Source organism: Semicossyphus pulcher, unplaced genomic scaffold (assembly GCF_022749685.1).
Source record: "Semicossyphus pulcher isolate SPU_LCO1_2020_fin unplaced genomic scaffold, fSemPul1.0.p SCAF_13, whole genome shotgun sequence".
NCBI lineage: Eukaryota > Metazoa > Chordata > Actinopteri > Labriformes > Labridae > Semicossyphus > Semicossyphus pulcher.
This window is the reverse complement of record NW_027211637.1, coordinates 15,241,117-15,254,048: the sequence shown is the minus strand read 5'-3', so window position 1 is coordinate 15,254,048 and position 12,932 is coordinate 15,241,117. Positions and strand designations below refer to the sequence as shown.

General features: G+C 40.9%; 2 protein-coding genes and 1 pseudogene across 2 annotated transcripts; 1 reads left to right on the top strand and 2 right to left on the bottom strand.

The window, feature by feature from the left end:
• Positions 1-1,244: 1,244 nt before the first annotated feature.
• Positions 1,245-3,892, bottom strand: LOC138589363 (pepsin A-like; annotated as a pseudogene).
• prok1 (prokineticin 1) lies at positions 3,772-5,503 on the bottom strand. Its single transcript, XM_069660794.1, has 3 exons — positions 5,408-5,503; positions 4,521-4,646; positions 3,772-4,155 (listed from the first exon to the last, which is right to left on the bottom strand). The coding sequence occupies exons 1-3, from the start codon at positions 5,480-5,482 to the stop codon at positions 4,036-4,038; spliced, it is 321 nt and encodes a 106-aa protein (XP_069516895.1). The 5' UTR covers positions 5,483-5,503; the 3' UTR covers positions 3,772-4,035.
• A 2,033-nt stretch (positions 5,504-7,536) lies between these two features.
• Positions 7,537-10,703, top strand: lamtor5 (late endosomal/lysosomal adaptor, MAPK and MTOR activator 5). Its single transcript, XM_069660690.1, has 4 exons — positions 7,537-7,661; positions 7,750-7,811; positions 9,361-9,478; positions 10,330-10,703. Exons 1-4 carry the CDS (start codon positions 7,627-7,629, stop codon positions 10,388-10,390), a joined length of 276 nt encoding a protein of 91 aa, XP_069516791.1. The 5' UTR covers positions 7,537-7,626; the 3' UTR covers positions 10,391-10,703.
• The last annotated feature ends 2,229 nt before the right edge of the window (positions 10,704-12,932 follow it).

Below are 12,932 nucleotides of genomic sequence, written 5' to 3'. Positions count from 1 at the left end.
AGTCGGGTAAGCAACTTTCCTGTTTTGATGATTAAAAAGATTTGTGTGCATCACTGACTCTTTTTAAAATAAACCCAAAGTAATTTTGTTTTCTTTGCAGACAAATATGGAGACGCTCAGTGTGAGTCACTGAAACAAGAGGCCCCGGTAAGTGCGAAAACAGGGAACATGAAGCCTCCGTGATTCATCGTCACTTGTGTTTAAAAGCAGATTGTTTATTCTTGAAAACTTCCTCTACAACACCGTCTCCTGTTTGTCTCCCACAGGACACGTGTGGCATCGTCTACACCACGGTGGACTTCAGGGCTCACGAGAAACCAGCAGAGTTGTATGCAAACCTGAGGATGCAGAAAACACAATCTGGAGCCCCTGACTCCAGCTGGAGAGCAGAGCATGATGGGATGGTGGAGTACTCCACGCTAGCTATCCGTTAGTTCAGTTAGTGTCTGCTTTTAGTTTATTATTACTACTGTTCAGCCTGTGTGGAGTTTTTACCAGACATGGAGCGGAGGATCTAACAAAAAGATCTCTTTTGTGCATTATGGGAAGTGTAGGATTCAGCCTTTTTGTATCTGCTTTGATTTGAACTATTCTTTGCCCTTTGTTTGCCCACCAACATTATTGAAGTGCATTGTATAGCTTGTGTTGTTAGTAAAATGACAAATGAAATATAATGGAATAAAATGAAATAAACACAGCCATTAATCCCCACTGTGATCTTGTTCACAGGTTGAGAGAGCGGACGAGTTTTCAGATCATGTCGCCAGGTTATCTTTTCTTATATCAATGTTTTTCCTTATCAGTTTCTTCTCGATTACAAACCTCAGAGGAATCCAGGGTCTCCGCTTTTCTGAGCTGGTCGATAATCTATTCTCGTCCTTTTTCTTCTTCCTTACACAAAGAACTGGTGTCGGTTCTTTCTCCACTGTCTGTAGAAGGTCACGTTTCTCTTAAGAGCAAATGAATGAAACAGATCAGACAGATTCCTTCTTCCTGTGACATTTCAGAGAAGATCTAAGGACGGTTCTAAAGACTTATAGCTGTACTGATATAGAGGCACATTCACAAAACAGATTGCTATAGTGCTACAGTGCTATAATGTGCTGTGTAATGCAAAGGCGGCTCTTTGTTCCTACATATCATTACTCCTTTTTGCACCACTTTTTTGGCTTTCAATTTTCTATCACACAAGCCTCCATGGGGAAATAAACACTTATAGGTTATCCATCAGGTGTCTTGTGTGATTACACAGACTGGCCCAGATCAATGACGACAGTGTTGCAGCTGTAGAGACAAAATAAATAGATTTACTTTACTTAAAGCTTCGTTCTCGTGTTAAAAAATTTGTCTTGTAATGGGAACAAATGACCTGAAAGACATGGCAGATGCATGGACAGTGAAAGTGTGTCTGTTGTGAGTGAAAGTGGCATCTGTCTCTGGTTGTTTGGCCAGTTTACTGTAGCCTGAGAGAGGATCATCACACACACAGAGAGCTGACTACAGTGCAGCAGCAGAAGTTGTATTTATTGATATTTTAAAGGTTTCCAGCTAAAGCAAGAAACCAAGTGCTGCTTAATTATTTTTATTAGAGAGTTTTGACGTCAGAGCATCAAGTGTCTGTTTACTCTGGGTTCAGTAGATGGGGAAAATTCACTTCAGATGCTTCGGTGTGACGGTATGACTCACCTCTCTGTGCTGGTCGGTTGAGGCTCCAACCCGGGCATTCATGCTGTTGATGTCAGCATTGATGGAAATACTGTCAAACGGAGCCTCATACAACCTTTTTTTTATAATTTGTGCTTGTGTTTAGTATTTCTTTGTGTTTTCATTGTACCTGTCCATTTTGATCTGCCAGTAGCTTTCACAGGACAGAGTGATCCAGGTGATCTGTCCCGTGCAGTGGCTGCTGTCAGTCCCTCCAAAGACAACCTCACAGCTCTGCTCACTGTTGCTAAGAGAGCAAAATAAAACAAATGCCATACGTAAATTTAAAGTCACATACAGGCATGGCTTTGTCAGAGGCAATGGTCTGCTCAACCTGCATGTTAGCCATGAAAGAGGCCTCTGTCTGTCTTACTCCAAACACCTGTTTGGCCATGGAGATGCTCCCCACCTGGACACACAAGACAGCTGACAGTTACAGTTCAACAGAGCATGTTTGAAGTCTCGATAGACCATACATTTTGTTGTCTCCAGGGGTTTTGGTAACCTCAACTGTGTCACTGGCCAGAAATCCTTCATGCTGTAAGTGGTGTACTTGGATGGAGAGGCTGGTCGCTCTGTTTGAAGGTGGAGGACTGCTGTGGGCTGAATCTCTGGTAGTTCCCTCCAGAAGAATGGTGTCTCTTTGTACTAAAATCTTGCAGCTGTTTACCACTTTTGTTTATATAGGGTTAGGTAAATTAATCTATAACAATATATCCAGTGCTGTGCGCAGTGGTAAGCGCTGTCGCCTCACAGCTAGAAGGTTCCTAGTTGGAACCCTGGTTCGGACAAAGTGGGCCTTTCTGTGTGGAGTTTGCATGTTCTCCCCCCTGCATGTGTGGGTTCTCTCCATGTACTCCGGCTTCCTCCCACAGTCCAAAGACATGCTAGGTTAATTGGTGACTCTTAATTACCCTTAATATTAATGTGAATTGTCTCTATGTGTCAGCCCTGCGATTGACTGGCGATCAGTCCAGGGTAGACTCGCCTCTCGCCCAATGACAGCTGGGATCGGCTCCATCCCAACATCACAAACAAACTGAATAAAATCCTGGGGATGGAGTGTAAGTCTCAGTAAAGCTCACAGTAGGCCTAGCTGGAGCAGTAGACCAAAGGGACCCAGAGGAGGTCAAACGTCAAAGTTGATCCTGAAGCACTGAGAAGGGCGATGAAGATCACACTATAGAAGAAGAATATATATAGGGCATAAGATGACAAAAACACAGGTACAGGATAACATGAACTTTATTCAAATTTTAAGTCTCCCGGGAGCAGAGGCTACACAGGACAAACAATAAGAAGAACTAAGTTTAAACCCTCTCTGGTAGAACTTAGTAGTCCATTGGGTTGTATGGATGCCTAACCTCATCCCACAATTCTTTCTCCTGCAGGGCTTACCTAGCTGTCTTTCCCTTCACCAAGCAGCCCTATACACAAAAGGTGAATAAAGATCAGCAGAGTGCACAAATGTCCAGCATATAACTGGAGAAAGAAGTACTCTCCCTACTTTAGGCTGTGTGCGAGTCTTAAAGGTGTGACTGGAATATTCGATGGAGAGATTGTCTTTCAACCATTCAGCGCATTCAGCTGTAAAATGTCAAAGAAGTGAAGGGGCGTGGTTTCTTTTCTCAAACCAGCCAGCTCAGACGTACTTATGGAAGCATTCAGCTACGAGATCTGACGGGATTGTTGTACTCACACAGGTGTAGGTGCAGATTCAGAGTCCTGCCATTTTATGCAACAAACAGGCTGCAAATATTAAACTATTGAACGATAAAAACCTTTGCAGGATCAATGAAAATAATTTCATGCAATCATTTATTGTAGACAATTAAAACTAGTGTACAAGGTTTATTATTTCCATTACATTCTGTGTCCTGCATTCAAAGTGTGACAGTATCAGCCTATTAGCAGTTTGATATTTATATGCTAGAAGCTTCCTTTGTTGCAGCCACTTGAAGTCCAACTACTTAAACCCACAGTAAGGCGGCACAGACCACAGATCCGAGGACAATGTTGTTAATATACTTTTATTGACAATGATATTTATACATTTCTCTTGATAAATTAACATAAAGTGCACATTGATAACCAGAACAGCAAATATGTAATTGGTCACAAACAGCTCCCTTGTTTTTATTCAGTGTAAAGAGTCTGATGTGGCTCTTGTTAAGGTTACACTCTCCATGATGTGAGGGAATCAAAACTACGTGTTTTAGTGTAGAGTGTACACAAATGGAGAATACAGTCAGTGAATGTTACACATGAGCCTGTTCAAGTCTTCCCTCTGAAATGCTGTTTCTGCCGTCCTCCGCTTCATCTCTGCGTTTGTTAAAAGTCCATGTTCTTGAAGTCGTCTGTACATCTGTACTTGCTCTCAGTGTACCTGGTGCACACCAAGTCGGGCAGACAGGGGCAGGTGTGGTGTTGCCTCTTTCCTGCATAGGGCACCTGAAAGAATGAAAAGGAGGAAGGGAGGGGGGAGATAATCTGACAGTTTAAATCCTTCCTCAGATGACAAGTGGGGTCTTAAAAGTCTGGATTGAGAGGCGGGTGTGGTGTTAGCAGAACTAATTGTTGCTATCGCCTGATGATCAAAGTGATGTATGGCTGTGATTGGCCGCCTCAGAGTGGAGGAGATCGATCGACTCTGCAGTTATCAGCAGCTTTTCAAAAGCTTCAGCCAACCTGCCAGTGCTTGATCTAATCTGGATTTCAATTTACGCAGAGAACAAGACAGTGTGGGCAAGACTGTATGTGTGTGTGCGTGCGTGCGTGTGTGTGTAGCAGATTCGTGACACCACACTTCTCCCCACCTTGTGACTAAAGGGGTGGCATTCATCCCCTTCCACACCTCTCGGGACGCACATCCTCAGACCCCGCAGCCACAGACTGACGGCACAGCAGAGACCGAAGCCACACTGCAGGTCTCTCTCGCAGGCCTGATGGAGAGATAAAGAGAAGGATAGTGGAGAAATTGAAAGAGGCAGAGTTCGTACAGGGAAAGACATCTCATCCATCGCCTGTCATCTCTCTAATCCATTTACAAGTGAATATCAATCGCTGAGATAATTTCCTCTTGTTTTTCCAGTGGACTTAGAGCAGAGGAGGATGTGGTCTCCTGTCAGTCATGGCTAATTCAATTTAGGTGAAAATGATCCAGAAAAGTTTATCGGTTTGCTTATATTTATATATTTAGTTTAAGGATAACTTACCAAGAACCAAAACTTAGGAGATATTAATGTTACAAAGAAAATATATCAAGAGATTTAAGTAAAATTACAGCACTTATCCCGATGTATAGACAGTATTAGTCCTCAAACAATAAGTCGATTCATTTATTAAAAGAAATCACAAATGTGATGATTTTTTTCCTTTACTCTGTTTTATGTTGTTGTAAATTCAATAGTTTGGGGTTTTACACCGTTTGTGAGAGACATAAGGTACTCGAATGCGCCATCTAGGAAGTTGTGATTACATATTAAATGATTAGTTGTGTAATAACAATAACAAATTAAGCAATAATGATAATAACTGTTAGATGCATGTAATAAGTGTAACATCCCATCAGGGGGATACACTTTAAAGAAGAAAGAACACAGAGAGTAATTAGTTATTTAGAATAATTACAAACTCCTCTTTAAGCTCATTCTAACATACTAAACTGATAAAATAACAGAAAGACTTGAAGAGTGTCACTCACCCCTGTGATGACGGCTCCTCTGGACCAGCTCAGAGACAGCAGCAGGAAGGACAGCAGCACCGCCCTGAAGCTCATCACAGCAACAGGACAACTTCACTCTCAACAGCTTGAAATGCCGATCAACAGCTGCTAACGGTCTTTCCGGCACCTCGTTCAGCTCTTCAGTCAGTCATGAAGGGATCCAGAACTCCTCAGAGAGAGGAGCCACACTCTCTCCCTCTCTTTATCCTTGTCAGACCCCCACCCAACACTCCCTCCCTCCCTCTTTCCCTCCCCATGTCTGAGATCTCCCCACGCCCTCCCTGCCTCTCTCCTCATGAGCCTCGTCATCTTACTCACCCAGAGGACGGCTGATGGGGGCTCACAGTGGTGCCTTCTACCTGTAGAGCTTTAGGGTTTGGCCATACATCTGCTGGAGGAGTAGGCAGATTTGATTTAAGTGGTTTAAGTTAACACAAAAAGTATGAAAAGGTGCCTAAAAAACATGACCTTTATCTGAACTAAAATGTACCCGACAGCTCTGAGGGAGAAAAAGGGCACAGGTGACGTGAAATCCGGATGTTATTTGTCAGTCAGAAGCAGACAGGACAAGACAAATCAGCATCAAAGCAACGTAATGAGATTACTGAAATAACAACAGGTCTCACTGACTGGGCTTTATGGGAAGTTTCTAGGGACTGGAAAGCGTTATTGCCTATATTATTACGTGATATTCTGTGTGTGCCGTGGTGCACTGTACTGTGACAGCTCCAATCAACTTCAGGTTACAGTTTCACATAAAGTACTGTAAGGGGTGTGATGTATAGGATCTGTATCAGATATTGGCCGCATGTAGCAAATAATGAGATCCAGTGTTTATGCACACCTGCCTTCATTCAAGATGTGCATGTGTGAGTGTGACACAGGAAGAAGGCGTCACGTGTAAATGATTCTGCTTGCATAAACTTGTACTGGTACATGTGTTTGCCTACGTGCGTGCAGAGACAGTGATGGGCAGCCGGCTGTCAGCAGAAGTGTCCGGACTTTGATTTAAGCTGAGAGAAGAGAGTTATGAGTGAGAAAGACGAACGGATAAGATGTGAGAATTAGAGTAGAGAGGGAGCGTACCCCATGGGTTAGTCAGCAGGACATTACCCAGCTGCCCTGCAGGTGATGGATTCCTCCAATGCAGCGGCCACATAATTACATCCACCCATTTCTGCCCAGTCAGCAGGAGCAGTGATGCCTCTCTGTCCTGGGACAGGCAGCAGAAATCATGCAGGGAGGTGAGCCCAGGCACTGGCCTCCAGCTAAATTCAGAAGAAAATACATTGGCAGAATCAATCATCCAAAAGCTGAGAGACAAGAATTTCTGCTTTATAGTCATAATATTAATACTCTATTTTATGTTTAGTGTTTATCATGTTGAACAATGTCAGAAATATTTCAGATGTTTAAAAATCATGTACCTCCAATATCTTTTTTATGACAGAGGAGCAGCACATGGGGCTGTTGTGTGCAACCTAAGCTTATTGTGAGTCATCTGATTGTGCCTGCCTATGAAATGCTTGATAACAAAGTGGGAACTGGATTATTAATAAAGATTATACAGTATATTCAGGGGAAAAAATAACCTAAGTAATCTAATTTTATATTTATGCAACTGATAATATCTAAAACCATTTCTCACTGGGGCTGGGGTTGGCATACGAAGATGATATATAGACAGGCAGGGTTTCATCTCATAACTAATACAATTTAGAAATGACTTAAATGAAGTAAATTAAATGAAGACCTATCCACATAAAGAAGCCATGAAAAATAAATATCATATACACATAAAGCCGCTTTATTAAGTCTATAAATCAAATAGTGTCACCTGAATATGAATTAAGCTAGGCTAATAAACACTCCCATATAGCAAATACACATTAGTATCTATGATTATCCACTGGAGATATACAATATATATATATTACAATAAGGCATCGTATACACAATAATAGACTATCTATATATTTCTATGATAAAATACTCTTTAACTCCTTGACACTTACTGTATGTTCTGACTTATATGCTTTATAATCTTACCGCCCTTCGTGTGTTTTGGTCCTCACAGCAACCCATAATGCATGTGACGGTCACCTGACTCCACCCGGAAGCCTTGGGAAAGCATACAACCATAACAACAAACTTCATACAGAAAACTTGAATTATTTAGATATTTACGCGTGTTCACGATGGAGTCGACCCTCGAACAGCATCTTGATGATACGTAAGTTATTATTAGACAGTGTTTGAGTTTGTATTTTAAATATTGGGACGTTATATACGAATGATGGTTCTGCCTCTGTTGTTGGCAGGATGAAAAACCCAGCTGTCGTCGGTGTGCTCTGTACGGATCATCAAGGACACAACCTGGGCTGTAAGAAAATTATTAGCTGTGACTTGTTATACCTCAGTGTTTATGTTTTTAAAGAAAACATTTTCAAAAAACATATTGCATCCAATAAACCTTTGAACAGAGGGCGGAGTCAGAGTGTCAGTCAGTTCAGATTTCTAAAGAGGAACTTTCCAACGACTGCGAGTCACCATGAGTCTATTATCAAATAACTAAATGTTACCTTCTTTATGTGATTTTAATTACTTAAGCACTTAAAAGACTGTTAGACTTCTCAAAAAGGTCAGCTGAAGGGCTGAGTCAATTATTTGAGTTGATCCACAGGAAAGTTCTGGCATCTATTTGACAATCTTTAATTGTCTAACTAAAATTTCAAGCATATGTAGAAGAAATTAAATGAATTCATCTTCTCAAATGTTAATATATTTTGGTATTTGTAGCCTGCTATAATTCTAAAAATCTGTGGCATCTGGACTGCTTTCAATTAAAACAAGACATTTTTAAGACTTTACAGGACTCTAGAAGTTATGATGAACATTTTCGATCTCTTCACTGACCTCTCATTACCAGTATTCACCTGTCTGATATTCTCTTTTTCACAGTAGGCAGTACCTTCTATGTAAAAGAGATTACAAACGAGGGTATAGTACAAACACATCTGAATATAACTCACGACAACTAATTGCAAATAAGTACTGTTAAGAAAAGCAAAATCTAATGCTTTAATTGAAACAAATAATTTGTAAAGCTCTAGAGCGAATTGCTTCCCATCTTGTTGTGTCAACCAATTGAAAATCTGCTCAAAGATTTTAGGACAATCACTTGAGAAACTTTATAAATCGGCCTATAACAAAAACATGTTAAGAATTGCAAATAACATTGTGTCTGACCCAAACCAAGCTTTATATAGTCAGTATGAACTATTACCATCAAACCGGAGATACAGGGTCCCAGGTTTTAATAAGGATAGACTTTTGTTCATCAGTCTATCCTGAAATTAAACATCCAGCTAAATCCCAGAACAAAAGTACGTTAAAGGGCCCTGAACACTGTTTTCTATGTTATTAAATGTTATGTCAAATGGATGTTTTTTGTATCCTATCCTTAACTTTTAAGTTGCATATGGAGCTGCTGTGATGCAAAAGAAATTTCAGACTTGGTCTGACAATTAAGTATTTATTTATCTATATCTATCTATCAACCTGGAAAATAATCAGTCCAGGGTTAATCATATTTACAAAGTTGGCCAATGCTTATGACTGGAAAGTACTCGTGGAGAAATACATGGAAAGTACCACCTCTAAAACACAACAATGGATGTTATATCTTTGTTTAATCGTTACATAAGGCCAAAAATCTTGGCTCTAAAGGGATTTTGGGAAATATTTCTTGGGCGGGTGCAGCGATATCCTGGACTCTTGTGGTGGCAGTGAGTGCAGACTCCTGGATGTAACTGTGACAAATATGATCGATAGATGTATAGCTCTGTATGTATAGATGTATCGATAGATCAGTCTGTGCTGATATTTTTACAAAATCTGCATCCTGACACATTTCTGTCTCACATCACCAGGCCGCGGCTCCCTGTCTGATGAACACGGCGGTGTCGTGTCAGTTTTGGCGAAACAGGCTGCAGCTCTCACCAAAGACCCCACAGACACTCCGACTGTGTGCCTGGAGTCTGAGTCAGGGTGAGCATACACAAAAGCTTTGTCATTTTTCTTTGCTTGCTTCTTCTCCTTTCTCTCCATCTCTGTGAATTTAAGAGGTTTGGCTGTGGTGGTTTTGATGAACACTTGGGGCGATCAATAAATCTAGGAAAACAGTTGAAAGAGATCCAAAATCCAGCATCATTATTTGTAGCTCACACTGTGCTCAAAGTCTTGGCAGATGTGTATGGTTTCATTTGCTGGGTTATGGTGCCACCTTCTGGACAAAGTATCCTCTGGCGTTTTGGTATCACTGACTGGACACGCCCACCAAAACTTCTGATAGTTAAAAAGAAGGAGTCATTGTTATTGTTGGACTTTAAAGTGGTTGTAAACATACTGTAGACGAGCCTGCAGCTTTGCAGTGCTTTCTAAGAAGGTAGGATTACAGGGTGGGTCGACAAGCTCTAAATCAATAACCTGATGATCAGGTCAGATATCAGATTTCAAAACAAAAAGTGACAGGCTGTTCTTTCTGAATGAACAAGCTCATGATTCTGTTCTGGTTATCCAAACAATATACAATAGATTACACTTACACTTGGTACAATGTAACTCTATTACTGATGTACATGATGATACTAATGAAGATGAGGCTAAAAATAATCATTGAAACATCAGTTATTAACAGTAATAATGCATGCTTTGGGAATTTATTTTAAGAGTGTTTAGTATTGATCATATTTTCATACAAAACCAGGTCAAACTGCATCATAAACATTATAACACATGTGATGTTGAGCCATCCAGGGATATCAACGCTTTAGCCTAACCCTTCTTATTTCTGGGTGTGATTATTATCTGAGTGTGTTGTTGTTTTGTTTGTTTTGTAGGAACATTCTGGTGAGGAGTCACGGCACCATCACAGTAGCAGTTCATAAGATCGCATCCTGAAGAAAAACATGATCAATGTTGACAAGTTTTATTGTAAAGAAATGTAAACACACCCATTTAGAGTAATCACACAATGTGAATTATTTTGCCCATGTTTGCTTCTGTTTATTTCAGACACTATATGTATCTTGCTTAGTCTTTTATATAGAAGAATAATATATACATGAATCTGTCAGTGCTGTTTCACTGGTGTCATGTACACATTAGGCTCTGTATTATGTTACTTCAAGTTAATGCTTTGTGCCTTTTTGTTAACATTCATTTGTTCCATCCAAACGAGCAGCAGAGAATAAAATCCCTTATTAAACTTTAACTTGACTTTGTGCTGCCCTCTGTCGTGTTAAGTGTTCATTATTGTCTCCTTTGCTCAGTGTTTCGTGGTTAAACAATTCATTTTTGTTGGAAGCTACGTGATTCACACCGGAAATGAAAAAAACTAACAGATTTTAATAATTAATCTTTAATTAAAACCGCCATGACGCCAGTGAAGACTTAGTTGGTGGTAATATTACACACCTATACATGATGGGTGGGATTCTCTGGATAAAGTTGATCAATTGGTGAGAAAACGCGCGTGTCCGCACTTGCTACATTGACAGTGCGGTGCATCTTGGTCGCAGGACCTGACTAAAGTCTGCGGTGGCTCTGATGTTTTGACCGCAGAGCTTTTTTTTCTTCTCCTTCTCCTCCTTTCTCCCCCTGAACCCTCAGATGAGGTTCACTGCTGCTACGTCTCAGTCACGTGGCTCTCCTCAGTGTGGAGGCTTTGCTCTCTGCGGCTCCTCGGCACAAGCCAGTGATGTGGAGGCTGAAATGTGAGATGCAACTCAGAGGGACTCGCTCATAGAGGCAAAGTTATGGCACGTTCATTCTCGAAGAAAAACGTCCCGCAGCAGTTTCTCTCCTCCAGAAGGTCCCTAGGTGGTGGCGCGCGCGCGTTTCTGAGACGCACAAACCCGGAGCGAGAAATTACAAATTACGCGTCAAATTCAACTCATTAAAAGAAGAAGCGCAGAAAGGGACTGAGGGATTTCAGGTATGGCATTTTTTGGCTCCATTTATTTAAGTATAGATATAAATCCTTAATTATTGTTGATTATTGTTGGGTTTTTTTGTCTTTTTGTCAACTTTCCCCTCTGACAAATTAAGCAAACCAACAAAAGTTCTTCAAACTGAATTAAATACAATTTTAAAGTTATTTATTGATTTATTCAGATTTCCAAACTTTTCTCCCACATTACGTCAGAGCAGGGTTCTGGCTCTTTTCGTCAGATGACACGCAGATGACATTCATTTGAAATTCACCGCTGAAGTGTCAGTGTGCCTGAGTTTTACGCATCCTCCTGAACGACCCCCTTTTCTTCCCCTCCCAGCAGCAGCCGCAGACTCGTGTTGTGTTGAGTGAGGGACACGATGCAACAGGCCTGTGAAGTGCAGATAACAACAAGCTCACAGCTACACACGGTAAGACCTCCCTGTTTTTCCCTCTCAGTATTAAGGGTTTTGTGTAAGCTAAAAGCTTTCAGCTGAACAGTTACTACATAATCTCACAGATTCTCAGCTCTGATACTTGGCTCTCCTCTGAATTTAGTGCTGTGGTCAGAGGTGAAGGCTCCAGGTTCTGGCCACCTTTAAGGACAAAACAATAAAGAAAACAGAAACAAACAAAGGAAGTTAGTTTTAAAAAATGTTTAAAATTGAAGTAAGATATTTTTTGTAGCACTGGCTTTCATCACTTTATCAGTGTTGTCGAGCCACAGGGTAAAGTTTTCTAATGATATCCTTATAAATAATAGTTTAACTAAACTACTATAAATAATCAGAACAAAAGCAAGTCATTGGCAGTGTTGGAACGTGACCAAAAGCCTTCTTTTTATACTTTGTGAGTAAATGAGTATCCTCCAGTGAGCCTTTTAACTCTACAAAACTGGTCTGTGAGGATTACAACATGCACTTGTTCACCTCCGCTGAACACTAGGAGAGTCTGTACAGGACCTTTGCTTTCTGCATTGCCTTGCTCTCTGCATCTACATTAAAGGACAATAATGCAGCAGAGGGAGATGTATCGTTTAACAGCATTGTAAGTATTGCTCTGGTCACGCTGGGTCCTGTATATAACAAGTCTAATGTTACAGAGTTGTCAGCAGATGGGATGCAGTGCTGTATGTTTTTGAAGTGTTGGTGTGAGATGTGCAACTAATTTGGAAGCACCCCATTTTTTCTTGTCTTAGCTCGAAGCCCATTTAAACAATGAGGGATGATCTGCTCTTTTTTACACCTGTAATTATTCACCTAAAGACATGTCCGTGCAGATTACATACGCTCTTACTGAGCCGTCCATCAGTGCAGCACTGTCAGCTCGCTCGCACAACACAAACCAACATTCTTCTTTTGTTGCACTTTGAAAAACGTTTGCTTGATAAACCTGTCGGTCATCCTGTACACTTCAACAAACCAGAGCGCTTTTTAAGAGGGGAAAGCGGTTGACCCTGTTAACCTGTAGAAGCAGTTGAGTAGGTTTCTTTAAGACCAGCTGTGGACG